The 27,893-nt window shown below is 43.0% G+C and overlaps 1 protein-coding gene and 1 long non-coding RNA gene across 3 annotated transcripts; one reads left to right on the forward strand and one right to left on the reverse strand.

Annotated features, from left to right (window-relative positions):
- Window positions 1-1,215: 1,215 nt before the first annotated feature.
- On the forward strand, window positions 1,216-25,952 carry LOC148081868 (uncharacterized). Its single transcript, XR_015710887.1, has 3 exons — window positions 1,216-1,301; window positions 11,127-11,198; window positions 25,488-25,952. It is a non-coding gene; the product is annotated as an uncharacterized LOC148081868 (long non-coding RNA).
- LOC148081869 (phenylethanolamine N-methyltransferase-like) lies at window positions 10,303-14,187 on the reverse strand. Of its 2 annotated transcripts, none has more exons than XM_087788929.1 (5): window positions 13,530-14,187; window positions 11,968-12,027; window positions 11,464-11,686; window positions 11,113-11,323; window positions 10,303-10,995 (listed from the first exon to the last, which is right to left on the reverse strand). In XM_087788929.1, exons 3-5 carry the CDS (start codon window positions 11,621-11,623, stop codon window positions 10,539-10,541), a joined length of 828 nt encoding a protein of 275 aa, XP_087645055.1. In that variant the 5' UTR covers window positions 11,624-11,686; window positions 11,968-12,027; window positions 13,530-14,187; the 3' UTR covers window positions 10,303-10,538. The 2 variants fall into 2 exon arrangements, with proteins under 2 accessions (XP_087645055.1, XP_087645054.1); XM_087788928.1 differs by having other exon boundaries at window positions 11,968-12,030; window positions 13,352-14,187.
- Window positions 25,953-27,893: the final 1,941 nt, after the last annotated feature.

The raw sequence follows: 27,893 nt of genomic DNA on the forward strand, positions 1-27,893 counted from the left end.
AGGACGCAGGAGTTGGGACACAGCTGGCAGCATGGACGATGGACTACCTCACCAACAGGCCGCAGTATGTGAGGCTGCAGGACTGCAGGTCTGAGGTGACCATCTGCAGCACCGGGGTGCCTCAAGGGACAGTGCTGTCACCTTTCCTTTTTTCCCTCTACACGGCGGACTTTACCTATGACTCCAGCAGCTGTCACCTCCAGAAGTTTTCTGACGACTCGGCCATTGTGGGCTGCGTGTCTGGGGGGGGCGAGCTGGAGTACAGGTCAGTCGTCAAGGACTTTGTTGACTGGTGTGAGAGCAACTACCTTTGCTTAAACACCGGTAAGACAAGGGAGATGGTGATTGACTTCAGGAAAAAGTCCCCACCACATCAACCGGTGAGCATCCAGGGCTCGGACATTGAGCTAGTGGACAGCTTCAAATACCTGGTTGTTCACCTCAACAATAAACTGAACTGGTCCACACACATCAACGCCGTGTACAAGAAGGGCCGAAGTCGCCTCCACCTCCTGGGGAGACTGAGGTCCTTCGGAGTGTGCAGACCACTTTTAAGGACCTTCTATGACTCCGTGGTAGCCTCTGCTATCCACTACGCTGTGGTCTGCTGGTGAGCAGGCAGCACGGACCGGGACAGGAAGAGACTGAACAGGCTGGTCACGAGGGCCGGCTCTGTCCTGGGCCGCTCGCTGGACTCGGTGGAGGAGGTGGGAGAGAGGAGGACACTCTCCAGACTATCCTCCATCAGGGACAACGCTCTTCACCCACTGCACCTGACCGTGGAGGAGCTGGCCAGCTCCTTCAGTGGCAGGCTCAGGCACCCCCAGTGTAGGACGGAGCGTTATAGAAGGTCCTTCATCCCAACTGGTGTCAGGATATTTAACTCTCTACTTTAAATATCCTGATGCTAATCCGTAGTGTGTTTTTCCTCTCGTGTGTTTTATTTTATTTTTTTTACTTTTTTTGTTTTTATTTTTATTTTATTTTATTCTATTGTATTTTGTATATTTTTAAGATCTTTTTTATTTTATTTTGTATTATCTCTTTTATTTATATTTTTTTCCTTGCACTTTATTTTTTTAAACTGCGCTGTTGTAAAAGTGTGTTTCCCCTCTGGGGATGAATAAAGCTTTTCTATTTCTATTCTATTCTATTAACACACATCTCAAATAGTAACTTGATTAACTGATAATGTTTCAAATTTAATTCATGTTAAATAATCAATGCCTCTCTTTAGAATTCAAGTGCTCAGCTATTCTTCAGGTCAGGTCACACTGAGAATGTTGTGTACGAGGATCCAAGTAAGTTTTCTTGAAATGTTAGAGTTCTTTAATGAGTTCCTCGAAAACACAAATAATTCCAAAAGGTCGATGCGGCAGAATTCCAGAGCAAAGAAAACATCCAACAGGAAAACCAAAAGCGAAGGAGAAACAAAAGGAGTCCAGACTGCAGGCGATCTAAAATACAAAAAAAAAAACTCGGCGACTAGGAAGGCTGTAACAAAAAGCGCTGGCAAAGTAAATACTATAAACGTCGATGTAGCGTCGGAACGATCTGGGAACAAACTTTATTTGTGTGACCCTGGTCTCGAAAAGCGCTATATAAATAAATATTACTTACATGTCTCGAGAAGTGATTCTCTGGCAATGCGTTCACGGACCTTTCAACATCGCTCCTTTATTGCCCAATCTCCTGCAGCTGGTGATTCCTCCTTTGAAAGTAAAAGCAAAAGAACATACCACAGGAAAAACATAGAACTATGACAGAGAAAGACAAAAACAATCTCTCGATGGTGCCAGCTAGTCAAGGACAAGAACACAACATCTGCGCAAGTCAACTGATAAACAGATTTTCTCTAGAAGATCGAACTGTGGTAACTTTCCACGACCAACACGTGGCACGGCCATCTTAGAAGACAAGTGTTTAGAAACACTGACCAATCATACATGCACAAATGACTAGAGGAGTTTACCTAAATATTTATACTATAAAGATCTGCTATTTCATTAGAAATTGTGCATTTGGCACTGGAAGACATCTCTGCGATAGTTTAACAAGAATAAAAGTGTAAATCAGTAACTTAAAGAGTATTGATGATGAAGATGATCTGATCATCCGAGTTTCATATAAATGTGTGACGCTACTGCAACACACATTTTTACATTTATAAAATAAAAACGTTTTGGGTAAAAATGAACAAATCATGTGCATTTATATTGGCGTTTTTCAACAGAGATCGCTCCAATCACACGGCTTCAGCTTACTTTCATTCTGCAGCTTCACTTTGATCAAAAAAAAAAAAGGTAAAAGGTAAAACTTTATTGATCCTTCAGGAGGTCTCCTTCGGGAAATTGTTTTTTACCAATAGCCAGCAATATTTCATAAACAATAAAAAAATAATAATAATAATACATAAAAAATAAAATAAGAAGAAGAACATAAAGAGGAAGAACAAGATGACACAATCTAAGTCTAAAGATAAAGACAAAGAACATAGGTCAAAGAAAAACAACAAAGACAAAGGATACAAAGACTAACATAGAACAGAACATCCAGATACTTTCACTCCACTCCTGCCCCCGAACTCAGAATTGTACAATTTAATAGCCCGAGGGATGAATGAGTCCCTGAGTGTATTTGTTTTGCACCTGGGTAGGAGCATTCGTGCACTCATTCTGCTTCTCTGCTCACTGATGACAGTGTTCAGAGGATGACTGTCGTCATCCATGATGAACAGTAGTTTGTTCAATGATCTCCTCTCAGCAACTGTCACCAGTGAGTCCAGCTTCATTCCAACCACAGAGCCAGCCCTCCTGATCAACCTGTCCAACCTGTTGACACTCCTCTTGGACACATTTCCACCCCAACACACCACAGCATAGAACATGACACTGGCCACCACAGACTGGTAGAACATGCAGAGGAGCTTCTTGCAGATGTTAAATGATCAAAGCCTCCTCAGAAAGTACAGTCTACTCTGAACCTTCTTATATACATGGTCTGTATTGCAGGACCAGTCCAGTTTACTGTCCATCCACACACCGAGGTACTTATAGTTGTCCACTATCTCCACCTCGTCGCCTCTGATGGACACTGGACGTGGCTTTGTCCTGGACCTCCCGAAGTCCAAGACCAGCTCCTTGGTCTTTGAGGTGTTCAGCTGCAAGTGGTTCCTCTCATTCCAGTCCACAAAGTCATGTATCAGACTCCTATACTCGTCTTCGCTGTTGTCCCTGATGCATCCAACAATAGCAGTGTCGTCAGCATACTTCTGGACGAGACTCAGCTCTGAGTGGTAGCAGAAGTCTGAAGTGTAGATGGTGAAGAGGAGAGGGGCCAGTACTGTCCCCTGAGGTGCTCCTGGACTGGACACCACAATGTCAGACTTGATGTCCTTCAGCCTGACATACTGTGGTCGATCAGTAAGATAGTCCGTAATCCAGGAGACCAGACCAGGGTCCACATGCATCTTAGTCAGTTTGTCCTGCAGCAGAGTGGGTTGGATAGTGTTGAAGGCACTAGAAAAGTCCAGGAACAGGATTCTCACTGAACCGCTTCCTTTATCCAAGTGGGAGTAGGTCCGATGCAGGAGGTGAAGGATGGCATCTTCCACACCAACTGCTGGCTGGTAGGCAAACTGCAGGGGGTCTTGCGCGTGCTGGCCTGAGATGTTTGAGGACCAGCCGCTCCAGTGTCTTCATCAGCTGCGAAGTCAGTGCCACCGGTCTGTAATCGTTCAGCTCGCTCGGTCGGATCTTTTTAGGGACTGGAACGATACAGGAAGTCTTCCACAGAGTTGGTACTTTCCCCAGCCGTAGACTGAGGTTGAAGACATGCTGGAGTAGCTCAGCTAGTTCAGCAGCGCTCTTTAGCAGTCGAGCAGACACCTTATCAGGACCAGCAGCCTTCCCTGGACGAATCCTCCGAAGTACATCATGTACCTGGAGTGAGGTGAAGCTGGGAAGTGGTTGTGTGGAGCTGGGGGGGGGCACAAGAAGGTGGGGCAGGTCCTGAGGCGGGCAGCAGTGAGGGTGAGGTGCTCAAACCTGTTGAAAAAGTTGTTCAGTCCATTTGCCTCCTCCACCGTGTCCACTGCAGTCAGAGAGGCCTTGGTCTTGTGTCCAGTGATGGTTTTAACACCATCCCAGACCTCCCTTATTTCTTCTCGGCTCAGCTTCTCCTCCAACCTCCTTCTGTAGGTGTCCTTTGCCTCCCTCAAGCATCGCTTCACCTCCTGCTGAGCTGACCTCATGGCGTCCCTGTCCCTGCTCCTGAATGCCACTTTCTTCCTGTTAAGGACATCCTTGACCTCCTTTGTTACCCACGGTTTATTATTAGGGTAACAGCGGACAGTCTTAGTAGGGGCGACAACGTCCAAGCAGAAATTTAAATAATCTGTTAGACAATGTGTCTGACCCTCGATGTCCTCACCATGAGACCTCAGCAGCACATCCCAGTCTGTTGTTTCAAAGCAGTCTCTGATGGCGTCCTCCACAGCTGGTGTCCACTTTCTGATTGTCTTAGTGGTCACAGTCTGTCTCTGCACCAGAGGAATGTACTGTGACTGAAGGTGGACCAGGTTATGATCGGACCTTCCAAGTGGAGGAAGAGGTTTGGCTCTTTAGGCGTCCTTCAAGTTGGAATAAAGAAGGTCAATTGTCCTGTTATTCCTGGTGGGACAATCCACAGCCTGATGGAAAGTAGGCAGAGTAGAGTCCAGGTTGGCATGATTAAAGTCTCCAGAGATGATGATAAACGCGTCAGGATGTTGATTCTGAAGTCGAGCTGTCATTGTGTGGATCTTCTCACAGGCAGATGCAGCCGCAGCGCTCGGAGGAATGTAAAGACACAGCGCGATCACGTGACTGAACTCACGCGGTAGATAATACGGACGCATGCTGACAGCCAACAGTTCTAAATCTTGACAACACGAGACTTTCTTCACAGTAACGTGTCCCGGACTACACCGGCGTTTATTCACGTACATGATCAGACCTCCTCCTCTGCGCTTCCCACAGGCATGCGTGTCTCTGTCCGCTCTGACGGTGCTGAAACCAGGCAGCTCCACGTGTGCGTCGGGAGTCAGCTGCGTGAGCCACGTCTCCGTGGAGATCAACAAGCTGCTCTCTCTGTAGATCCGCTGGTTGTTGAGGGCAGACAGCTCGTCGATCTTATTCGTCAGTGAATTGACGTTCCCCATCGTAATCGTTGGGATCGTTGGTCTGTGACGTCTCCGATGGTCCGTTAGCTTAGCCTTTAACCTCTTCCCTGTGCGACAGCCACGATACCGGCGCTGAAGTTCGATCGGGATCTCATGACGATCATGCATGGCTGTGATTTTTACACATTTAATTTCATACAGTTCCATGTTTTCCCTGATCCAAGACGGACTAGTTATCATAATCATTTACATTTCTGATTAAAATTGCATTTTTGAACAAACTAAAGTAAAATAATGTAAGATGTGCTGTGAGTGTTCCTGTAAGACTTAGTTCCTGTGAGTGTGATGCCCCACTGTTCACTCACAATGGTGATGTTTATTTTATTCAATGTAACGTTTCACAAGTAGACGTGTAATTTTATGGTTTGAGCAGCAGAAACAAGTAACGTGTCCGACTTAATTTCATTCATTTGATTTCGGGTCAGTATCTGTGATTTAAGGAATCATGCGTCACTGTAATGATGTTTGGATGTCCTCTTCTGTGAAATGACAAGAGTTTTTGTGAAGTTTGTGTGGACGTTTGTGCGTGTGTGATAGAAATTAGCTACAATTGCGAGTGTAAATGGCTTTGTGTGCATTTGGGCTATATACAAGTTTATATTGGTATTTTGTTAATGAATGAAACTAGCTCAAGTTGTTTAAGTCAGTGTAAGAGAAAGAGCGAGACAGGTTTGGGAGACTGTTAATGTAGGTTTTAAAGAGAACAGAAGTAAAAGCTATACGGTTTTGAAGTAATGAACAGATATGAATGAACATGTAAACAATGGAATATTAATATGTATTTAGTTTATTGAGGAAGAAGCATGACTAGAGAAAGTAAATAGCGAAAAGACAAAGAAAACTTTAGAAGAGACAGATGAAATACATTATTACGTTCCAGAAATTGACAACAATAACTGAAACAAGGCAGACATTCATTTACTGTAAAATGAAACCGATTACAAACTTAAAACAGAAATTGTACTACCAATTCATGGTCATCACGTTATTTTTAGTAGATACTGGAGCAGAACGAACAGTAATCGGTGACATCAATTATATTACAGCAGGAGAAAAAACAAAAACATAAGAGTAATGCCAGCAAATGGAATTGTAAAAATCAGCCCGATCAGTGAAAGACTGTTCAGTTAAAACAAGATAGTGATTTGATTACTGCAAAAGTCTGCTACAGATTTGCAAACAGTAAATGCAGCAGTACAGCAGATGGCGCCAAATGTATCAAATCACATACCTTGCTCAAACTTGATAAAATCCAAAAAGGACAGTATTTTGCGGTCATAAAATTTAAGCAATGCTTTTTGGTCCATTCCTTCAGAAAAAGAAAGTCAAGCATGGTTTGTTTTTAACTTACAAATGAGAAACACTTACTTGGACAAGATTACTATCACGGTGTGGAACGGAGAAACCCAGGCGCAGAGGTGAATTGCAGAGACTTGGATTAATTCAGTGGGGAAGGCAGAGGCGTAGTCATACAGTCCAGGAATAGGCAACAGAAGGCAAAGCAAACACGGCGTCAAGGGGCAGAAACAGGTCGATAATCACAACAGGCAGGAATGGAGTCTTGGTCGGGACAAAGGCAAGGAGACAGGGTAGGGATGCTGGAATACTCAGCAGCAGGATACAGGTACTGGAAAACGGTGATGACAAGACAAAGGACGTGACAGAGAGTGGGGGCTTGAGAACACAGGGGAGCAATCAGCAACAGCTGGGGGCGGGACTAACGAGACACGGCTGGGAACAATTACTACTCAGACAGGGAGGAAGTAAGACTAGCACAGACACAGAAGGGAGCGGATTTCACAATAAAACCGGAAACACAAGGAGGAACATGTAGACTCACGACAATTACACTGCAAGTCCAACCATCTTCGGTCAAAACATTCAGGCGTGTCTCGGTAACTTTACTCCAAAGGAAAGGAAGTCAAATTTAGTTTTTTTGTTAGATGACAGCTTATTGGTTAACAAAAATCAAGACAAATGCAAGAAAGACATTTTCCAATACCTTGAGTATTTGCATAAAACGGGTTACAACTTTGGAAAAAAAGAAGTCCGATACATGGGACATGGTTTCTACAAAGGTAGAACACCAAGAAAGAAAGGAGCCAAATTTGTAAACAAGTTATACATAGGCCCCGAAGAAAAAAACGTGGTTACCAAAATTATTGTTTAAATGGGCGGCAGTATTGAGTCATGGGTTGACCCTTGTCTCAAACAGGAGGGATGGTAGACCAGATAAATGGGATTTATAACACGCACAGGTTTAAATTCCTTCTCAAAGAATATTTGTAAGCGGTGTTTAATCAGAGATAACTCCTAAGGTCAATTGAGACCAAAACTTGATCCAACTTATCCAATTCAGACCATTCACCTAGATTTTATTCAGTTATCTAAACAGAAAGGTGTTGAATATTGTCTAGTACTTATAGACGCCTTCTCTAAGTGGGTTGAGATCTTTCCAAAGGCTAAACCAGATGCACCTACAGTAGCCAAAGCATTATGTAAACACATAGTTCCTCAGGAATTCCGGAGATCATCAGAATTGACAATGGATCACATTTTGTCAATGAAATGATCCTAACCACTTTCTTAATCTGAGCACCATGGGCATGGTGGGAAACACCGGCCACATGGGACGTCATGGACGGTATATAAAGAGCACACCAAGTCCACATGACCTACAAGAACGACCAAGACGAGAGAAAACGTAAGGGCATTGACCCTTGAGTAAATCAAATGCTCTATTACAAATGTCAAGAAGTAATCCTCTCTGAACATCCAAGTCTGATGATCAAATGTAAAGAAAGCTTTGGTACTTCCTACAAAGGAAAAAGGTGTTATGATATTTTCCAAAAAGGTAAAGAATCATGAAAGTCTACTCTATACTCCAAATCATTCTGGTCTAAACTATTAGGTGTGACACGTAGAACTCGAGCTGAAAGGTCAGTCACTATGAAATTAATCAGACCAAGATCTCAGAAACCAAGCTTTAATTTTGAACCAAGTACATGGTCGTCTCAAGATGTGACCACTTTTTGTTTACCTATACATGACAAAGTCTTGATGAAAATAATTGGGTTAGTTAGCTATCGAAACAGGAAAAATAAGGAATCAATAATGCATTGTGTGGATGGGTCCTAGACCCCTGTTAAGAATTGTGCCATTTTGATGTTCCCCAGAACTGTATGACAGAACTAATGACTAAAGATAACACCAAGCCTAAATGTAAAAAATAAGAACCTTTCCTTCCAGTAACTTGGTTCGAGCAATCCAAACCCATCTTTAGCAGTGACATAGAGACAAACCAGAACTTCACTTGTTTCAAAAGTAGTGATACCGCTGATAAAGATGTGGGTAAAATGAATGTGAATCGCACAACTACTATTGAAGTTACACAACACAGGCTGACATTTGGTGGATGTGTGGAGATATGGGGTTACGACAGAAACCTGCCCTCTCAGTGGAACGGACTGTGTACGATGGCTACACTGATCATGCCGGTCAACGCAGTTGCCGTCCAGAATAACACTCTCTTTGGATGACTCCGCCTTGAGTAGGAATAGAGAGCAGTTGGTTGGATGAGCAAGGACGACCCCACTTACATCAATGCCATTGGTGTCACTAGGGGTGTCCCACACCGGTATAAGTTGGCTGATCCCATAGGTTCAGGATTCGAGAATTTCCCTGTTATCTCTACCGTCTTCCCCGTAACGCCCATCAAAAACATAGACAGTATTAGTTACATCCTCTACAATGTCCAACATCTTGGTAATTGCACAGAAGCTGGTTTCTCGGCTATTCACGAACAATTGCATGCCACTTCTCTTTAGTACAAACCAGGGTACCACGGATTCCGAATCCAAATATATTGAGATGGAATGTAGACAAGTAATTATAAGGAAAAATGGAAAATCGCAAGAAGTCAGGGTATTTTGATGAAAAGTGTTGAGCTAAAACATGAATGTACATTATGATAAACAGGAGGGAAATGTTAAAGAATTTATGTTGCTTATAATTTTATCACAATAAACATGTAGTCAGGCTTACTGCGACTCACAATGAGATGGAAGGAATGTGCCCAGTTAAAGTTTCATTTCCCGAGAAATGACAGTATGCGCATTAAGATACAGTGACCTTCAGCAAGATAAGGGAGCTGAACTCAGCGTGCAGGAGATGACAATGCGCTGGCTGCGTCCAGCAACAAATAAACAGACTGTTTGTACTCAAGTGTGTCATCATCTGAAATATGGAATAAAAAGCCAGCACGGAGAGAGTTTCTTCAGTGGTTGGAGACGAGCCGTGCCAAGGCGCCTCTCCACTCCTTTCTGGTGGTAAAATCTGCATTCTGACTGTTTGTTGTTCTAACCCTTGTCTCTGTTCTCATTCCGATTGTCCGGGAAAAATTCCCTGACATTTATCGTTCCAAGTCTTGTGTATTCATTTTAATTGCTTATGTGTGTAGGGAGATCGTGTGGACCGTCTTGAGGAAAGTTTATTTTATTTTTCATATTTTCCAGGTATGAAGTATTTGTTTCGTATTGTGAATAGTTTCTGACTCTGTTTAGTTTTATCCTGTAGATGGTGCCGTTTATATGTATGTATATGTATATGTAGGAGAGTGTACAATTGTAATGTTTATTATTTTGAATTAATCTGTAATGTTGTTGTCCTGCACATACAATCGAAGCCTGTGAATGGGAGATCGTGTGGACCATCTGGAGGAAAGTTTATTTTATTTTTCATATTTTCCAGAGTCTGAGAATGAAAGAAAAAGACCGTCTGACCACATCTGTTACACCCGACTTAATCCCTTATGGATCATCATTCACAACTGTATCATTCGGTGTTGTCAGAATCTATGGTACAGCGTATCACCTATAGTAGGCCCCAGAAAAACCTCCGTAAATCTTCTCTGGGTCTTTTTCGTTCTGATGGCTTAAAACACCTTCAATTGTGTAAATTTCAAATGAGATGGGTCTTAAGAAAGATGTGTCTTTATCTATCTTTAGTACAGAGAGCCAGGATTCAGCAGTTGAAGACAATTGGTTGATGTGGCAATGCAGTGAAAACAGAAAACCAGGAAATAGATTGTATGTGTTTATTTAGTCTTCAGAACACTTGAAAGTACCCTTTTAAGCCTGGATCCATGATGTCACATATGTATTATACTGGGCTGATCTATGTTCACAGAAGTGTATAATATAATATGTGGAATGTTGACGGCTGGATGGGTGCCAGGTACTTGCTTAAGTAAAGCCAAATCAGTTCAACTAAACCATGAACAAGACTAAACAAACTGACTCCAATTTCCTCTGAACCTTCACTTTCTGTTACTTTTGCTTCGGTTCTTTTTGGCTTTTGCAAAAAAAAGTGCTCTGCAATCATCGGTTTTCTCTGGCTTTGTCGGTAGTGGGAAAACTTCCAGTCTAACCAGGCTGAGACCACCCTGACTGAGTAGCTGACAGATATCAGCCTCAGTGAATTGGTGAGTAGGGAGTTTTGCTCCTGGACCGCCATCATAATAGCTCATGTCTAGTGTACCTATGATCAGAAAGTCCCCACCAGGCTTCAGCAGAGATAGAACATTGGACAAGGCTACAGAATAGGTGGACGGGTTGAGGCAGGCAGAATCCAGACAGAAGCAGCTGACAATGCAGTCAGCTCCTTCAGGAGGAACCACCTCAGCACTCACAGGCTGAGGGAGGTGGACGTCCACGTGGACGATGTCTTTAATCACTTTCCTGAGTCGTGCTGCTTTGTCCTTTATGGCTGAGGGCCTGAATGAACATTACAGAAATTACATTTTCAATAAACAGACTTTTTTCGAATGATAAATGTCATGGATGTGTTTAAACAGAGATAAAATGGTAAACAAAAGTAAACGTTAAACATACTCTCGTCCCTCCAGCCTGCAGGCGTTCACGAAGAATGGTGACCAGTCGAAGCTGCACTTCCCATTGTCCTGGAACCAGTTCTTCAGGTAGGCACAATTGACCTCCAGGTAGTCACTCATAACCACCTGGTCGAATATCTCACAACCTGACATCACCTGGTAAATAGTTGGACCTGAACCAAGGTCCAGAAGGAGCCCACCTTTGATGTCCCCTGTTGTCAAAACATGCACTTTAGCTTCTTTATCACTAATGGACACATTTAAAAGAGAGTTTAAATATAAAAAAAACACCTACAATTCAATAAAACACATCCCTTAAATCAGGAAAACATTACTTTAATGTCATTCCTACCTTCAGTAAAGGCCCTGTGCAGGACTCTCATCTGCCACATGGTAAATGTATCTTCTTTTGTAAAGTCTGCACGTGGATAGCTGTAGTTGTACTGCAGGTACCAAGCAGGGTCAAAACCCTGCTTGTAGCTCTCCGCCAGTTCCTTGTGTTCTGCCTCCATTTTGGCACCACTTGCACTGATGTTTCTCCTCGGATCATGGACTATTTATCCACATCAGTCAGCCTGTTCATCCAATCAGATTCAGGTTGTGTTAGTCAACAGTTGGTGTTCAAATAATTATATTGACTGTAAATACACACAAGTCTGTCCAAATATTGATTTCTTTACAATGACTAGAGTAGGAGTATATGCTTGTCATCTTTTGTCTTGATGAAGCTTATAGTCACATTGTGCTTAGCAAGCCATGCGACTGTAGCACATAACTCCCATCCTTGCATTTTAGAGATCTTTTTAAGATTCTTTCATTTGTTTTTAAATCATAACATGGCCTCTTCCCGTCATACCTTTCAAAGGTGCTCCACCTTTATGCTCCTGCTCGCTGCCTCAGGTCGACCGATTAACTGCTCCTGGAAGTGACAAGTTCAAAGCAGAAGCTCAGAGCTTTTACATGTTGCTCCTCTCAAGCTCTGGAAGAACTTTCCTTTGGATGTCAACTAGAACTTGTCTTGAATCCCACTTTTCAACTTTTTTTTTAGTTATCTCAGCACTCTGCAGCTGTTCTAGTGTCTTTTCTTGTTTTACTTGCTTATATTGCATTATCCTAGTGTTGTTTTTTTAAACTTCCATTTAACTTTGGGGCTATATTTTATCTTCTTGTACGGCACTTTGTCCCAACTGCTGTCTTTTAAATTGCTATATAAATAGAGCTAAGTTGACTCAAGTTAAGTATTGCTTGTTTAATGTCAAATAACATTTACATAAAAGAGAAAGAGGATTGGGTGCATTTAATTGACAACTGACTCAAGTGTGTATTGACAACTGACTCGAGTGTGTATTGACACATAGAAGACATAGACTATTGTAGGTCTATTAAGGTCATGCTGTGTAGCATCCAGACCCTGAATCTCATTTCCAGTCCAAAATGACCATTTGAGATCACGGATAATAGATGATAATTAGATCACAAAGATCAGTGAACAGAGAAGCAGATCGAGTGCACGAATGCTCTTCCCAAGATGCAACACTAATAGACTCAGGGACTCATTAATTCCTCGTGCTATTAGACTGTATTATTGTGAATATGGGGGCAGGAGTGGAGTGAAAAGATGATGTTATTCTATGTGAGCCTGTGTATCCTTTTCTTTGTGTTATTTCCCTTGATCTATGTTCTTTATATTTGGTCATTCCCTTGCACTTTTTTCTTTTTATTGCACTTTTGTTCTTGTTTTAATGAAATTATCGTCTGCTGTGAAATGGAAAAACAATTTTTTCGAAGGAGATCTCAGGAGGGATTAATCAAGTCCGTCCGTCCGTCCGTCCCTCCATCTATCTAATGCAGACAAATGATAACAGCTGTTAAAACTCATAGGATCATTTTAAATTCTGACCCACGAACAGTATTAAATCTTTAGTACGTCAACGCCTCACATGAAGAGCCGACATCCATGGTTGCCGACAGCAGGGCTGCTTATTCCTTTTTACCTCGCTAAAGAGGTTTTTCAAAGAAGTGTATACTGGCTCTATATCAATATCTATTTTAACAAAATCTTTAATTCAATATAGGCTTATTAGAATTTATTTAGTATAAACATGTTTGTTTTGATTATTTGAATTCAATTAATTCAGTTTTAATACTTGATTTGGAATGTTTTTTTATTTAAGAGAAATGCTCACAATGTATAACCATATTCATTAAATGAATCTGTGTTTGCTCTGTTGCTTTCTCACCAATGTAATCTTCGTGTGGCACTATACGGATGATAGTTTAGCATGTGATCAGATTCGCGATTATTATTTTGTAATCAGACTTATCTTTGTTTTATTGCATCATTATTTTACGATGCAATCAGGGGGAATGTAAGGATATGACAACTTGACTGTAACCACTAATCCAGATTTAACACACATCTCAAATAGGAACTTGATTAACTGATAATCTTTCAAATTTAATTCATGTTAAATAATCAATGCCTCTCTTTAGAATTCAAGTGCTCAGCTATTCTTCAGGTCAGGTCACACTGAGAATGTTGTGTACGAGGATCCAAGTAAGTCTTCTTGAAATGTTTGAGTTCTTTAATGAGTTCCTCAAAAACCCAAATAATTCCAAAAGGTCGATGCGGCAGAATTCCAGAGCAAAGAAAACATCCAACAGGAAAAACAAAAGTGAAGGAGAAACAAAAGGAGTCCAGACTGCAGGCGATCTAAAATACACAAAAAAAAAACTCAGCGACTAGGAAGGCTGTAACAAAAAGCGCTGGCAAAGTAAATACTATAAACGTCGATGTAGCGTCGGAACGATCTGGGAACAAACTTTATCATGTCTCGAGAAGTGATCCTCTGGCAATGCGTTCACGGACCTTTCAACATCGCTCCTTTATTGCCCAATCTCCTGCAGCTGGTGATTCCTCCTTTGAAAGTAAAAGCAAAAGAACATACCACAGGAAAAACATAGAACTATGACAGAGAAAGACAAAAACAATCTCTCGATGGTGCCAGCTAGTCAAGGACAAGAACACAACATCTGCGCAAGTCAACTGATAAACAGATTTTCTCTAGAAGATCGAACTGTGGTAACTTTCCACGACCAACACGTGGCACGGCCATCTTAGAAGACAAGTGTTTAGAAACACTGACCAATCATACATGCACAAATGACTAGAGGAGTTTACCTAAATATTTATACTATAAAGATCTGCTATTTCATTAGAAATTGTGCATTTGGCACTGGAAGACATCTCTGCAATAGTTTAACAAGAATAAAAGTGTAAATCAGTAACTTAAAGAGTATTGATGATGAAGATGATCTGATCATCCGAGTTTCATATAAATGTGTGACGCTACTGCAACACACATTTTTACATTTATAAAATAAAAAGTTTTGGGTAAAAATGAACAAATCATGTGCATTTATATTGGCGTTTTTCAACAGAGATCGCTCCAATCACACGGCTTCAGCTTACTTTCATTCTGCAGCTTCACTTTGATCAAAAAAAAAAAAAAAAAGGTAAAAGGTAAAACTTTATTGATCCCTCAGGAGGTCTCCTTCGGGAAATTGTTTTTTACCAATAGCCAGCAATTTTTCATAAACAATAAAAAAAAAAAAAAATAATACATAAAAAATAAAATAAGAAGAACATAAAGAGGAAGAACAAGATGACACAATCTAAGTCTAAAGATAAAGACAAAGAACATAGGTCAAAGAAAAACAACAAAGACAAAGGATACAAAGACTAACATAGAACAGAACATCCAGATACTCTCACTCCACTCCTGCCCCCGAAGAATTGTACAATTTAATAGTACGAGGGATGAATGAGTCCCTGAGTGTATTTGTTTTGCACCTGGGTAGGAGCATTCGTGCACTCATTCTGCTTCTCTGCTCACTGATGACAGTGTTCAGAGGATGACTGTCGTCATCCATGATGAACAGTAGTTTGTTCAATGATCTCCTCTCAGCAACTGTCACCAGTGAGTCCAGCTTCATTCCAACCACAGAGCCAGCCCTCCTGATCAACCTGTCCAACCTGTTGACACTCCTCTTGGACACATTTCCACCCCAACACACCACAGCATAGAACATGACACTGGCCACCACAGACTGGTAGAACATGCAGAGGAGCTTCTTGCAGATGTTAAATGATCGAAGCCTCCTCAGAAAGTACAGTCTACTCTGAACCTTCTTATATACATGGTCTGTATTGCAGGACCAGTCCAGTTTACTGTCCATCCACACACCGAGGTACTTATAGTTGTCCACTATCTCCACCTCGTCGCCTCTGATGGACACTGGACGTGGCTTTGTCCTGGACCTCCCGAAGTCCAAGACCAGCTCCTTGGTCTTTGAGGTGTTCAGCTGCAAGTGGTTCCTCTCACTCCAGTCCACAAAGTCATGTATCAGACTCCTATACTCGTCTTCGCTGTTGTCCCTGATGCATCCAACAATAGCAGTGTCGTCAGCATACTTCTGGATGAGACTCAGCTCTGAGTTGTAGCAGAAGTCTGAAGTGTAGATCGTGAAGAGGAGAGGGGCCAGTACTGTCCCCTGAGGTGCTCCTGGACTGCACACCACAATGTCAGACTTGATGTCCTTCAGCCTGACATACTGTGGTCGATCAGTAAGATAGTCCGTAATCCAGGAGACCAGACCAGGGTCCACATGCATCTTAGTCAGTTTGTCCTGCAGGAGAGGGGGTTGGATAGTGGTGAAGGCACTAGAAAAGTCCAGGAACAGGATTCTCACTGAACCGCTTCCTTTATCCAAGTGGGAGTAGGTCCGATGCAGGAGGTGAAGGATGGCATCTTCCACACCAACTGCTGGCTGGTAGGCAAACTGCAGGGGGTCTTGCGCGTGCTGGACTTGTGGCCTGAGATGTTTGAGGACCAGCCGCTCCAGTGTCTTCATCAGCTGCGAAGTCAGTGCCACCGGTCTGTAATCGTTCAGCTCGCTCGGTCGGATCTTTTTAGGGACTGGAACGATACAGGAAGTCTTCCACAGAGTTGGTACTTTCCCCAGCCGTAGACTGAGGTTGAAGACATGCTGGAGTAGCTCAGCTAGTTCAGCAGCGCTCTTTAGCAGTCGAGCAGACACCTTATCAGGACCAGCAGCCTTCCCTGGACGAATCCTCCGAAGTACATCATGTACCTGGAGTGAGGTGAAGCTGGGAAGTGGTTGTGTGGAGCTGGGGGGGGGCACAAGAAGGTGGGGCAGGTCCTGAGGCGGGCAGCAGTGAGGGTGAGGTGACCTGCTCAAACCTGTTGAAAAAGTTGTTCAGTCCATTTGCCTCCTCCACCGTGTCCACTGCAGTCAGAGAGGCCTTGGTCTTGTGTCCAGTGATGGTTTTAACACCATCCCAGACCTCCCTTATTTCTTCTCGGCTCAGCTTCTCCTCCAACCTCCTCCTGTAGGTGTCCTTTGCCTCCCTCAAGCATCGCTTCACCTCCTGCTGAGCTGACCTTATGGCGTCCCTGTCCCTGCTCCTGAATGCCACTTTCTTCCTGTTAAGGACATCCTTGACCTCCTTTGTTACCCACGGTTTATTATTAGGGTAACAGCGGACAGTCTTAGTAGGGGCGACAACGTCCAAGCAGAAATTTAAATAATCTGTTAGACAATGTGTCTGACCCTCGATGTCCTCACCATGAGACCTCAGCAGCACATCCCAGTCTGTTGTTTCAAAGCAGTCTCTGATGGCGTCCTCCACAGCTGGTGTCCACTTTCTGATTGTCTTAGTGGTCACAGTCTGTCTCTGCACCAGAGGAATGTACTGTGACTGAAGGTGGACCAGGTTATGATCGGACCTTCCAAGTGGAGGAAGAGGTTTGGCTCTTTAGGCGTCCTTCAAGTTGGAATAAAGAAGGTCAATTGTCCTGTTATTCCTGGTGGGACAATCCACAGCCTGATGGAAAGTAGGCAGAGTAGAGTCCAGGTTGGCATGATTAAAGTCTCCAGAGATGATGATAAACGCGTCAGGATGTTGATTCTGAAGTCGAGCTGTCATTGTGTGGATCTTCTCACAGGCAGATGCAGCCGCAGCGCTCGGAGGAATGTAAAGACACAGCGCGATCACGTGACTGAACTCACGCGGTAGATAATACATGCTGACAGCCAACAGTTCTAAATCTTGACAACACGAGACTTTCTTCACAGTAACGTGTCCCGGACTACACCAGCGTTTATTCACGTACATGATCAGACCTCCTCCTCTGCGCTTCCCACAGGCATGCGTGTCTCTGTCCGCTCTGACGGTGCTGAAACCAGGCAGCTCCACGTGTGCGTCGGGAGTCAGCTGCGTGAGTCACGTCTCCGTGAAGATCAACAAGCTGCTCTCTCTGTAGATCCGCTGGTTGTTGAGGGCAGACAGCTCGTCGATCTTATTCGTCAGTGAATTGACGTTCCCCATCGTAATCGTTGGGATCGTTGGTCTGTGACGTCTCCGATGGTCCGTTAGCTTAGACTTTAGCCTCCTCCCTGTGCGACAGCCACGATACCGGCGCTGAAGTTCGATCGGGATCTCGTGACGATCATGCATGGCTGTGATTTTTACACATTTAATTTCATACAGTTCCATGTTTTCCCTGATCCAAGACGGACTAGTTATCATAATCATTTACATTTCTGATTAAAATTGTATTTTTGAACAAACTAAAGTAAAATAATGTAAGATGTGTTGTGAGTCTGCCTGTAAGACTTAGTTCCTGTGAGTGTGATGCCCCACTGTGCACTCACAATGGTGATATTTATTTTATTCAATGTAACGTTTCACAAGTAGACGTGTAATTTCATGGTTTGAGCAGCAGAAACAAGTAACGTGTCCGACTTAATTTCATTCATTTGATTTCGGGTCAGTATCGGTGATTTAATGAATGATGCGTCACTGTAATGATGTTTGGATGTCCTCTTCTGTGAAATGACAAGAGAAAGTTTTTGTGAAGTTTGTGTGGACGTTTGTGCGTGTGTGATAGAAATTAGCTACAATTGCGAGTGTAAATGGCTTTGTGTGCATTTAGGCTGTATACAAGTTTATATTGGTATTTTGTTAATGAATGAAACTAGCTCAAGTTGTTTGTTAAGTCAGTGTAAGAGAAAGAGCGAGACAGGTTTGGGAGACTGTTAATGTAGGTTTTAAAGAGAACAGAAGTAAAAGCTATACGGTTTTGAAGTAATGAACAGATATGAATGAACATGTAAACAATGGAATATTAATATGTATTTAGTTTATTGAGGAAGAAGCATGACAATTTGAGAAAGTAAATAGAGAAAAGACAAAGAAAAGTTTAGAAGAGACAGATGAAATACATTATTACGTTCCAGAAATTGATAACAATAACTGAAACAAGGCAGACATTCATTTACTGTAAAATGAAACCGATTACAAACTTAAACCAGAAATTGTACTACCAATTCATGGTCATCACGTTATTTTTAGTAGATACTGGAGCAGAACGAACAGTAATCGGTGACATCAATTATATTACAGCAGGAGAAAAAACAAAAACATAAGAGTAATGCAAGCAAATGGAATTTTAAAAATCAGCCCGATCAGTGAAAGACTGTTCAGTTTAAAACAAGATAGTGATTTGATTACTGCAAAAGTCTGCTACAGATTTGCAAACAGTAAATGCAGCAGTACAGCAGAGGGCGCCAAATGTATCAAATCACATACCTTGCTCAAACTTGATAAAATCCAAAAAGGACAGTATTTCGCTGTCATAAAATTTAAGCAATGCTTTTTGGTCCATTCCTTCAGAAAAAGAAAGTCAAGCATGGTTTGTTTTTAACTTACAAATGAGAAACACTTACTTGGACAAGATTACTATCACGGTGTGGAACGGAGAAACCCAGGCGCAGAGGTGATTTGCAGAGACTTGGATTAATTCAGTGGGGAAGGCAGAGGCGTAGTCATACAGTCCAGGAATAGGCAACAGAAGGCAAAGCAAACACGGCGTCAAGGGGCAGAAACAGGTCGATAATCACAACAGGCAGGAATGGAGTCTTGGTCGGGACAAAGGCAAGGAGACAGGGTAGGGATGCTGGAATACTCAGCAGCAGGATACAGGTACTGGAAAACGGTGATGACAAGACAAAGGACGTGACAGAGAGTGGGGGCTTGAGAACACAGGGGAGCAATCAGCAACAGCTGGGGGCGGGACTAACGAGACACGGCTGGGAACAATTACTACTCAGACAGGGGGGAAGTAAGACTAGCACAGACACAGAAGGGAGCGGATTTCACAATAAAACCGGAAACACAAGGAGGAACATGTAGACTCACGACAATTACACTGCAAGTCCAACCATCTTCGGTCAAAACATTCAGGCGTGTCTCTGTAACTTTACTCCAAAGGAAAGGAAGTCAAATTTAGTTTTTTTGTTAGATGACAGCTTATTGGTTAACAAAAATCAAGACAAATGCAAGAAAGACATTTTCCAATACCTTGAGTATTTGCATTAAACGGGTTACAACTTTGGAAAAAAAGAAGTCCGATACATGGGACATGGTTTAAACAAACAAGGTAGAACACCAAGAAAGAAAGGAGCCAAATTTGTAAACAAGTTATACATAGGCCCCGAAGAAAAAACGTGGTTACCAAAATTATTGTTTAAATGGGCGGCAGTATTGAGTCATGGGTTGACCCTTGTCTCAAACAGGAGGGATGGTAGACCAGATAAATGGGATTTATAACACGCACAGGTTTAAATTCCTTCTCAAAGAATATTTGTAAGCGGTGTTTAATCAGAGATAACTCCTAAGGTCAATTGAGACCAAAACTTGATCCAACTTATCCAATTCAGACCATCCACCTAGATTTTATTCAGTTATCTAAACAGAAAGGTGTTGAATATTGTCTAGTACTTATAGACGCCTTCTCTAAGTGGGTTGAGATCTTTCCAAAGGCTAAACCAGATGCACCTACAGTAGCCAAAGCATTATGTAAACACATAGTTCCTCAGGAATTCCGGAGATCATCAGAATTGACAATGGATCACATTTTGTCAATGAAATGATCCTAACCACTTTCTTAATCTGAGCACCATGGGCATGGTGGGAAACACCGGCCACATGGGACGTCATGGACGGTATATAAAGAGCACACCAAGTCCACATGACCTACAAGAACGACCAAGACGAGAGAAAACGTAAGGGCATTGACCCTTGAGTAAATCAAATGCTCTATTACAAATGTCAAGAAGTAATCCTCTCTGAACATCCAAGTCTGATGATAAAATGTAAAGAAAGCTTTGGTACTTCCTACAAAGGAAAAAGGTGTTATGATATGTTCCAAAAAGGTAAAGAATCATGAAAGTCTACTCTATACTCCAAATCATTCTGGTCTAAACTATTAGGTGTGACACGTAGAACTCGAGCTGAAAGGTCAGTCACTATGAAATGAATCAGACCAAGATCTCAGAAACCAAGCGGAGTCTTTAATTTTGAACCAAGTACATGGTCGTCTCAAGATGTGACTACTTTTTGTTTACCTATACATGACAGTGTCATGACAAGTCTTGATGAAAATAATTGGGTTAGTTAGCTATCGAAACAGGAAAAATAAGGAATCAATAATGCATTGTGTGGATGGGTCCTAGACCCCTGTTAAGAATTGTGCCATTTTGATGTTCCCCAGAACTGTATGACAGAACTAATGACTAAAGATAACACCAAGCCTAAATGTAAAAAATAAGAACCTTTCCTTCCAGTAACTTGGTTCGAGCAATCCAAACCCATCTTTAGCAGTGACATAGAGAGAAACCAGAACTTCACTTGTTTCAAAAGTAGTGATACCGCTGATAAAGATGTGGGTAAAATGAATGTGAATGAAAGTCAACGGAGCACCACCAACCCCTTAGTGTTTCGAACAGATTTTCTCCACTCGACAAGTCACCGGTCGAGGAACCTGCTCTGTTCATAGGCGATTCCATTCTTCGGAACGTTAAACTAGCGAAGCCAGCGAGAGTAGTCTGCATTCCTGGGGCCAGAGCGGGCGACATTGAATCAAATTTAAAGCTGCTGGCTAAAGCTAAACGTAAATACAGTAAGATAATTATTCATGTCGGCAGCAACGACATCCGATTACGTTGCTCGGAGGTCACTAAGGTGAACGTTCAGTTGGTGTGTGCATTTGCACGAACAATGTCGGACTCCGTAGTGTTCTCTGGACCCCTTCCCAATATGGCCAATGATGATATGTTTACTCGCTATTCATCATTTAATCGCTGGTTGTCAGAGTGGTGCCCCGCAAACGGGGTTGGCTTTGTTAACAACTGGAAAACCTTCTGGGGAAAACCTGGTCTGCTTAGGAGAGACTGCATCCATCCCACGTTGGAAGGAGCATCTCTCTTGTCTAGCAGTGTTGACAGTTTTAGTGTAACGTGACTCAGAGCACAGATCAGAAGGCAGAACTGCAGTCTTCCACACTCTTCTGCCCTTCTCCCACAACAGCCACCCACCTCTAACCACATAGAGAGGGTCAATCTGACCTGCTTAATAAAACCAAGTAAAAATGTCAGTAGAAGAGCTATTAAAGATAATCTAATTCAAATAAATCTAAATCAAATAAATACTACCATTGTAGAGGACAGGAGAATTAAGTGTGGATTGTTGAATATCCGATCCCTGTCCTCAAAAGCTGCACTAATTAATGAACTAATATCAGATAAAACCATTGACTTATTATTATTAACCGAAACTTGGCTGTCTATAGATGATTACGTATCTTTAAATGAATCAACACCACCCAGCCACACTAACTTTAACGCCCCTCGACGCTCTGGTCGAGGAGGTGGAGTCGCAGCCATCATCAACTCATGTCTGTCAACCTTTACTAGACCACAATGTGATTTCAACTCTTTTGAAAGTATTATACTTAGCGTATCTAATACAACCTTGAGATCAGGTCAGTCACTTCTCTTTGTTGGAGTCTATCTTCCCCTTGGACCTTATTCTGAATTTTTGTCTGAGTTCCCTGAGTTCTTGACCAGCCTGGTGCTTAAATCAGATAAAGTGATTATTGTTGGTGACTTTAACATCCATGTTGATATGGTCCATGATAGCTTAGCTAACAGGTTTAACTCTATCCTGGAGTCATTTGGTTTCTCTCAGTATTTACATGAACCAACTCACTGCTTTAAGCACACATTAGACCTTGTCCTAGCATACAGACTTGAAATTAAAAATGTTATTGTCTCTCCTCAAAATTCAGTTCTTTCCGACCATCAATTAATAACCTTTGACTTCATTTTAAATGAGCCAAGTCTACGGAACAGGAACACTCTCAAAAGATGTCTGTCTGAAAGTGTCGTTACCAAGTTTATGGAAATAATTCCCTCTGTGCTCAGTAAAACGCCTAGCCTCAGTGTGTCAAGAAACTCTACCCATAGTCACCCAGACATTGATAACTTTGTGGGCAGTTTTACAGACTCGTTGCACAATACGCTTGACTTAATCGCACCACTAACAAAAAAGGCTGTTAACAGAAGTAGTCTTGCTCCCTGGTATACTCAGGAAACACGTAAATTAAAACAGGTTTGTAGACGACTAGAGAAGAAATGGCGTTCATCAAAACATAATGAATTCTACCAGGACTGGCAGGATAAGTTAAAAATATACAAGGCATCTCTTCGGAAAGCCAGAGCCAGCTACTCCTCATCACTTATAGAAGCAAATAAGAATAACCCCAAGTTCTTATTCAGTACTGTAGCCAGGCTGACACGGAGCCATCAGTCCATTGAGCAGTCCATCCCTCCTCATCTCAGTAGCAATGACTTTATGAACTTTTTTAATGAAAAAATTGTAACTATTAGAGGAAAGATTCAAGACCTCCTAGATTCGTCTAATTCAACCAGTGAAGCCTCACCGGTCACAGACACTATGACTGATACATACTTTGACTCCTTTCTACCAGTGAGTCCTCGACAGCTGTCCCAGGTTGTTTCCTCCTCAAAGTCCACAACATATCTCTCGATCCTATTCCCACATGGCTACTTAAAGAACTGTTCCCCTTACTTAGCACTTTCATACTTGACATTATTAACCTGTCAATAACATCCGGCTATGTGCCTCAGATTTTTAAAGTTGCAGTAATTAAACCTCTGCTTAAAAAACCCACTCTCGATCCAGAGGTCCTCACTAACTACAGGCCTATCTCTAATCTAGTGTTCATTTCAAAACTTCTGGAGAAAGTGGTAACGAGTCAGCTCTGTGATTATCTCCAGGACAATGATCAATTTGAGGTGTTTCAGTCTGGTTTTAGGGAACACCACAGCACAGAGACCGCCCTGGTAAAAGTAAGTAACGACCTACTGATGGCCTCTGATCAGGGCCATGTTTCAGTTCTTGTTCTTCTAGATCTCAGTGCTGCATTTGACACTGTCGACCACCAAATCCTTCTACAGAGGCTAGAAAACCATTTAGGCATTCGTGGAACTGCTCTTAACTGGTTTAAATCTTACCTGTCGGATAGAACGCACTATGTACATGTCAACCACCTCTCATCGACACACACTAAGGTCAGCTATGGTGTCCCACAAGGTTCTGTTCTTGGTCCAATACTATTCACAATCTATATGCTCCCACTAGGGGACTTGATTAGAAGACACTCTATACATTTTCACTGTTATGCTGATGACACCCAACTTTACCTGTCCATGAAGCCAGATGAAAGAATTCAGCTAACACAATTACAGTCCTGTATCACAGATATCAAGTCATGGATGACCAAGAACTTCCTCCTACTGAACTCGGAAAAGACTGAGGTTTTACTAGTTGGTCCGCAACATCTCAGACAATTATTAACTAATGATCTAGCTTTACAAAATGGACTTGCTCCTGCTACTAGCACCACTGTAAAGAATCTGGGTGTATGCTTTGACGAGGACTTATCATTTAACTCACACATAAAACAAATCTCACGGACTGCTTATTTCCACCTTCGTAACATTTCAAAAATTAGGCATTTCCTTCCTTTAGATGCTGCTGAGAAGCTCATCCATGCTTTTGTTACCTCCAGGCTGGACTATTGTAACTCTCTTCTGTCAGGCTGTTCTAAAAAGTCTCTCAGAACTCTTCAGCTCATTCAGAACTCTGCAGCTCGTGTCCTGACTAAGACTAAGAGGCGCGAACACATTTCCCCTGTACTGTCTTCCCTACATTGGCTTCCTGTAGAATTTAGAATACAATTTAAAATCCTTCTCCTAACCTATAAAGCCTTACATGGTCCAGCACCAACATACATTAAAGATTTAATCCAAACTTACCAACCCTCAAGGACCTTACGATCCCTAAACTCTGATCTACTAGTTATACCACAAATCTCTAAATGTAGATTCGGAGCCAGGGCCTTTAGTTTTCAAGCCCCTCTACTGTGGAACAAACTACCGGCTTCAGTCCGGAGGGCAGACACCCTCTCTATGTTTAAAAATAATCTTAAAACCTTACTGTTCGATAAAGCCTATAATTGCATTGGGGGGACGGCGGAGGCATTGGGCGGACCCATGTTACCGTAGTGACCATGTACCGCCCATGCAAGTGCTGCTGTCCCCCTGGGTGGTGCATGGTGGGTGGGGGCGGTGGCTGGGGGTCAGTACGTGTGATGGGCGGGGCCTCGGCACCTTAGAGACCGTGGACTGCCCATCGAAGACTGCTGGCCCCCCAAACTTCCCTCATGGGGAGGTGGGCTGCGGCTGTTGGGGACGGTCTACAGTTTAAAGACTGGGGGCCGTTCCAGGACGGCTGCGGCCCCACTGCCCCCGCCCTGCCCGCACAACCGTGGCCCCCCTGTGACCCGGGGGACCTGGGCCGGTGCCTGGCCATTGCTCCCCCGGGCTCATGCGGTGGCACTGAACCCGGCTACTGGCCGTGTCCGCAGGGTATTGGGGGGGGTTCCGCCGCCGCTGCTATGGTGGGTCCCCATCTCCTTGACTCGGTCCCCTGCTATGGACTTGTTGGCGGCCTGACGGGCTGGGGGTCCTCCGTCGCCCGGCCTGGCCCCGGGGCCCTATCCCCTGACTGGTTCTTCTGGCTGCCCCTCTGCCCCGGTGCCTGCGCCTGGTGCCTCCCCCTCTCTGCTTCCTCGGTCGTCCTCGCCTGTGCCCGTCCTCTCGCGCCCCCGGTGGTGGTCCGCCTTCTCGCTGGTGTTTGGGGTCGGCTCTGGTGGTTATCTCGCCTGCCGGGTCCTGGTCTCCCGCGGGTTCCTGCCGCGGCTTGGGCCCCTGTGTCTGGATCTGCTGTGCTAGGTACGTGCCCTCTGGCCTGGCTATTTCAACCCCCCCCCCCCTCTATATATCTTCACCCGTCACCGGAGTCTGTATACCTGTGTATTGTCTACATTTGTCCCAAACCCACACCTTTTTATTTCTCTCCCGGAGCCCCAGGGATCCACCTCCAGAGCTGCTGCTGATCCAGGGGTCCACCTCCAGAGCTGTTGCTGATCCAGGGATCCACCTCCAGAGCAGCTGCTGATCCAGGATCTTCACCACGTCATCAGATCCCGAGTTCTCTCCAGCACCCCCATGGACCCTCCTACACTCTCCTCTTTTCTCTCACTATATCCTCCCTCACTCCTCTCCTTATCCATCTGTCTACCCCCCCATCCTTCCTCCCAGCCGGTCAAAGCGGCAGGCCGTCAACAATGAGTCGGGTTCCGCTCGAGGTTTCTGCCTTCTAAAAGGAAGTTTTTCCTCGCCATTGCTCACTGTACAGTGTTTTGTTTCTTGCTCTTTGTTGAATTGCTGGGATCTATTTTTCCTTAATCAACTGTAGTCTTATTTCAACTGTATAGTGTCTTGAGATAACTTTGTTATGATATGACACTTTAAATAAAATTGAATTGAATTGAATTGAATCGCACAACTACTATTGAAGTTACACAACACAGGCTGACATTTGGTGGATGTGTGGAGATATGGGGTTACGACAGAAACCTGCCCTCTCAGTGGAACGGACTGTGTACGATGGCTACACTGATCATGCCGGTCAACGCAGTTGCCGTCCAGAATAACACTCTCTTTGGATGACTCCGCCTTGAGTAGGAATAGAGAGCAGTTGGTTGGATGAGCAAGGACGACCCCACTTACATCAATGCCATTGGTGTCACTAGGGGTGTCCCACACCGGTATAAGTCGGCTGATCCCATAGGTTCAGGATTCGAGAAATTCCCTGTTATCTCTACCGTCTTCCCCGTAACGCCCATCAAAAACATAGACAGTATTAGTTACATCCTCTACAATGTCCAACATCTTGGTAATTGCACAGAAGCTGGTTTCTCGGCTATTCACGAACAATTGCATGCCACTTCTCTTTAGTACAAACCAGGGTACCACGGATTCCGAATCCAAATATATTGAGATGGAATGTAGACAAGTAATTATAAGGAAAAATGGAAAATCGCAAGAAGTCAGGGTATTTTGAGTGTTGAGCTAAAACATGAATGTACATTATGATAAACAGGAGGGAAATGTTAAAGAATTTATGTTGCTTATAATTTTATCACAATAAACATGTAGTCATGCTTACTGAGACTCACAATGAGATGGAAGGAATGTGCCCAGTTAAAGTTTCGTTTCCCGAGAAATGACAGTATGTGCATTAAGATACAGTGACCTTCAGCAAGATAAGGGAGCTGAACTCAGTGTGCAGGAGATGACAATGCGCTGGCTGCGTCCAGCAACAAATAAACAGACTGTTTGTACTCAAGTGTGTCATCATCTGAAATATGGAATAAAAAGCCAGCACGGAGAGAGTTTCTTCAGTGGTTGGAGACGAGCCGTGCCAAGGCGCCTCTCCACTCCTTTCTGGTGGTAAAATCTGCATTCTGACTGTTTGTTGTTCTAACCCTTGTCTCTGTTCTCATTCCGATTGTCCGGGAGAAATTCCCTGACATTTATCGTTCCAAGTCTTGTGTATTCATTTTAATTGCTTATGTGTGTAGGGAGATCGTGTGGACCGTCTTGAGGAAAGTTTATTTTATTTTTCATATTTTCCAGGTATGAAGTATTTGTTTCGTATTGTGAATAGTTTCTGACTCTGTTTAGTTTTATCCTGTAGATGGTGCCGTTTATATGTATGTATATGTATATGTAGGAGAGTGTACAATTGTAATGTTTATTATTTTGAATTAATCGGTAATGTTGTTGTCCTGCACATACAATCGAAGCCTGTGAATGGGAGATCGTGTGGACCATCTGGAGGAAAGTTTATTTTATTTTTCATATTTTCCAGAGTCTGAGAATGAAAGAAAAAGACCGTCTGACCACATCTGTTACACCCGACTTAATCCCTTATGGATCATCATTCACAACTGTATCATTCGGTGTTGTCAGAATCGATGGTACAGCGTATCACCTATAGTAGGCCCCAGAAAAACCTCCGTAAATCTTCTCTGGGTCTTTTTCGTTCTGATGGCTTAAAACACCTTCAATTGTGTAAATTTCAAATGAGATGGGTCTTAAGAAAGATGTGTCTTTATCTATCTTTAGTACAGAGAGCCAGGATTCAGCAGTTGAAGACAATTGGTTGATGTGGCAATGCAGTGAAAACAGAAAACCAGGAAATAGATTGTATGTGTTTATTTAGTCTTCAGAACACTTGAAAGTACCCTTTTAAGCCTGGATCCATGATGTCACATATGTATTATACTGGGCTGATCTATGTTCACAGAAGTGTATAATATAATATGTGGAATGTTGACGGCTGGATGGGTGCCAGGTACTTGCTTAAGTAAAGCCAAATCAGTTCAACTAAACCATGAACAAGACTAAACAAACTGACTCCAA

Source organism: Callionymus lyra, chromosome 4 (assembly GCF_982586985.1).
Source record: "Callionymus lyra chromosome 4, fCalLyr1.hap1.1, whole genome shotgun sequence".
NCBI classification, from domain to species: domain Eukaryota; kingdom Metazoa; phylum Chordata; class Actinopteri; order Syngnathiformes; family Callionymidae; genus Callionymus; species Callionymus lyra.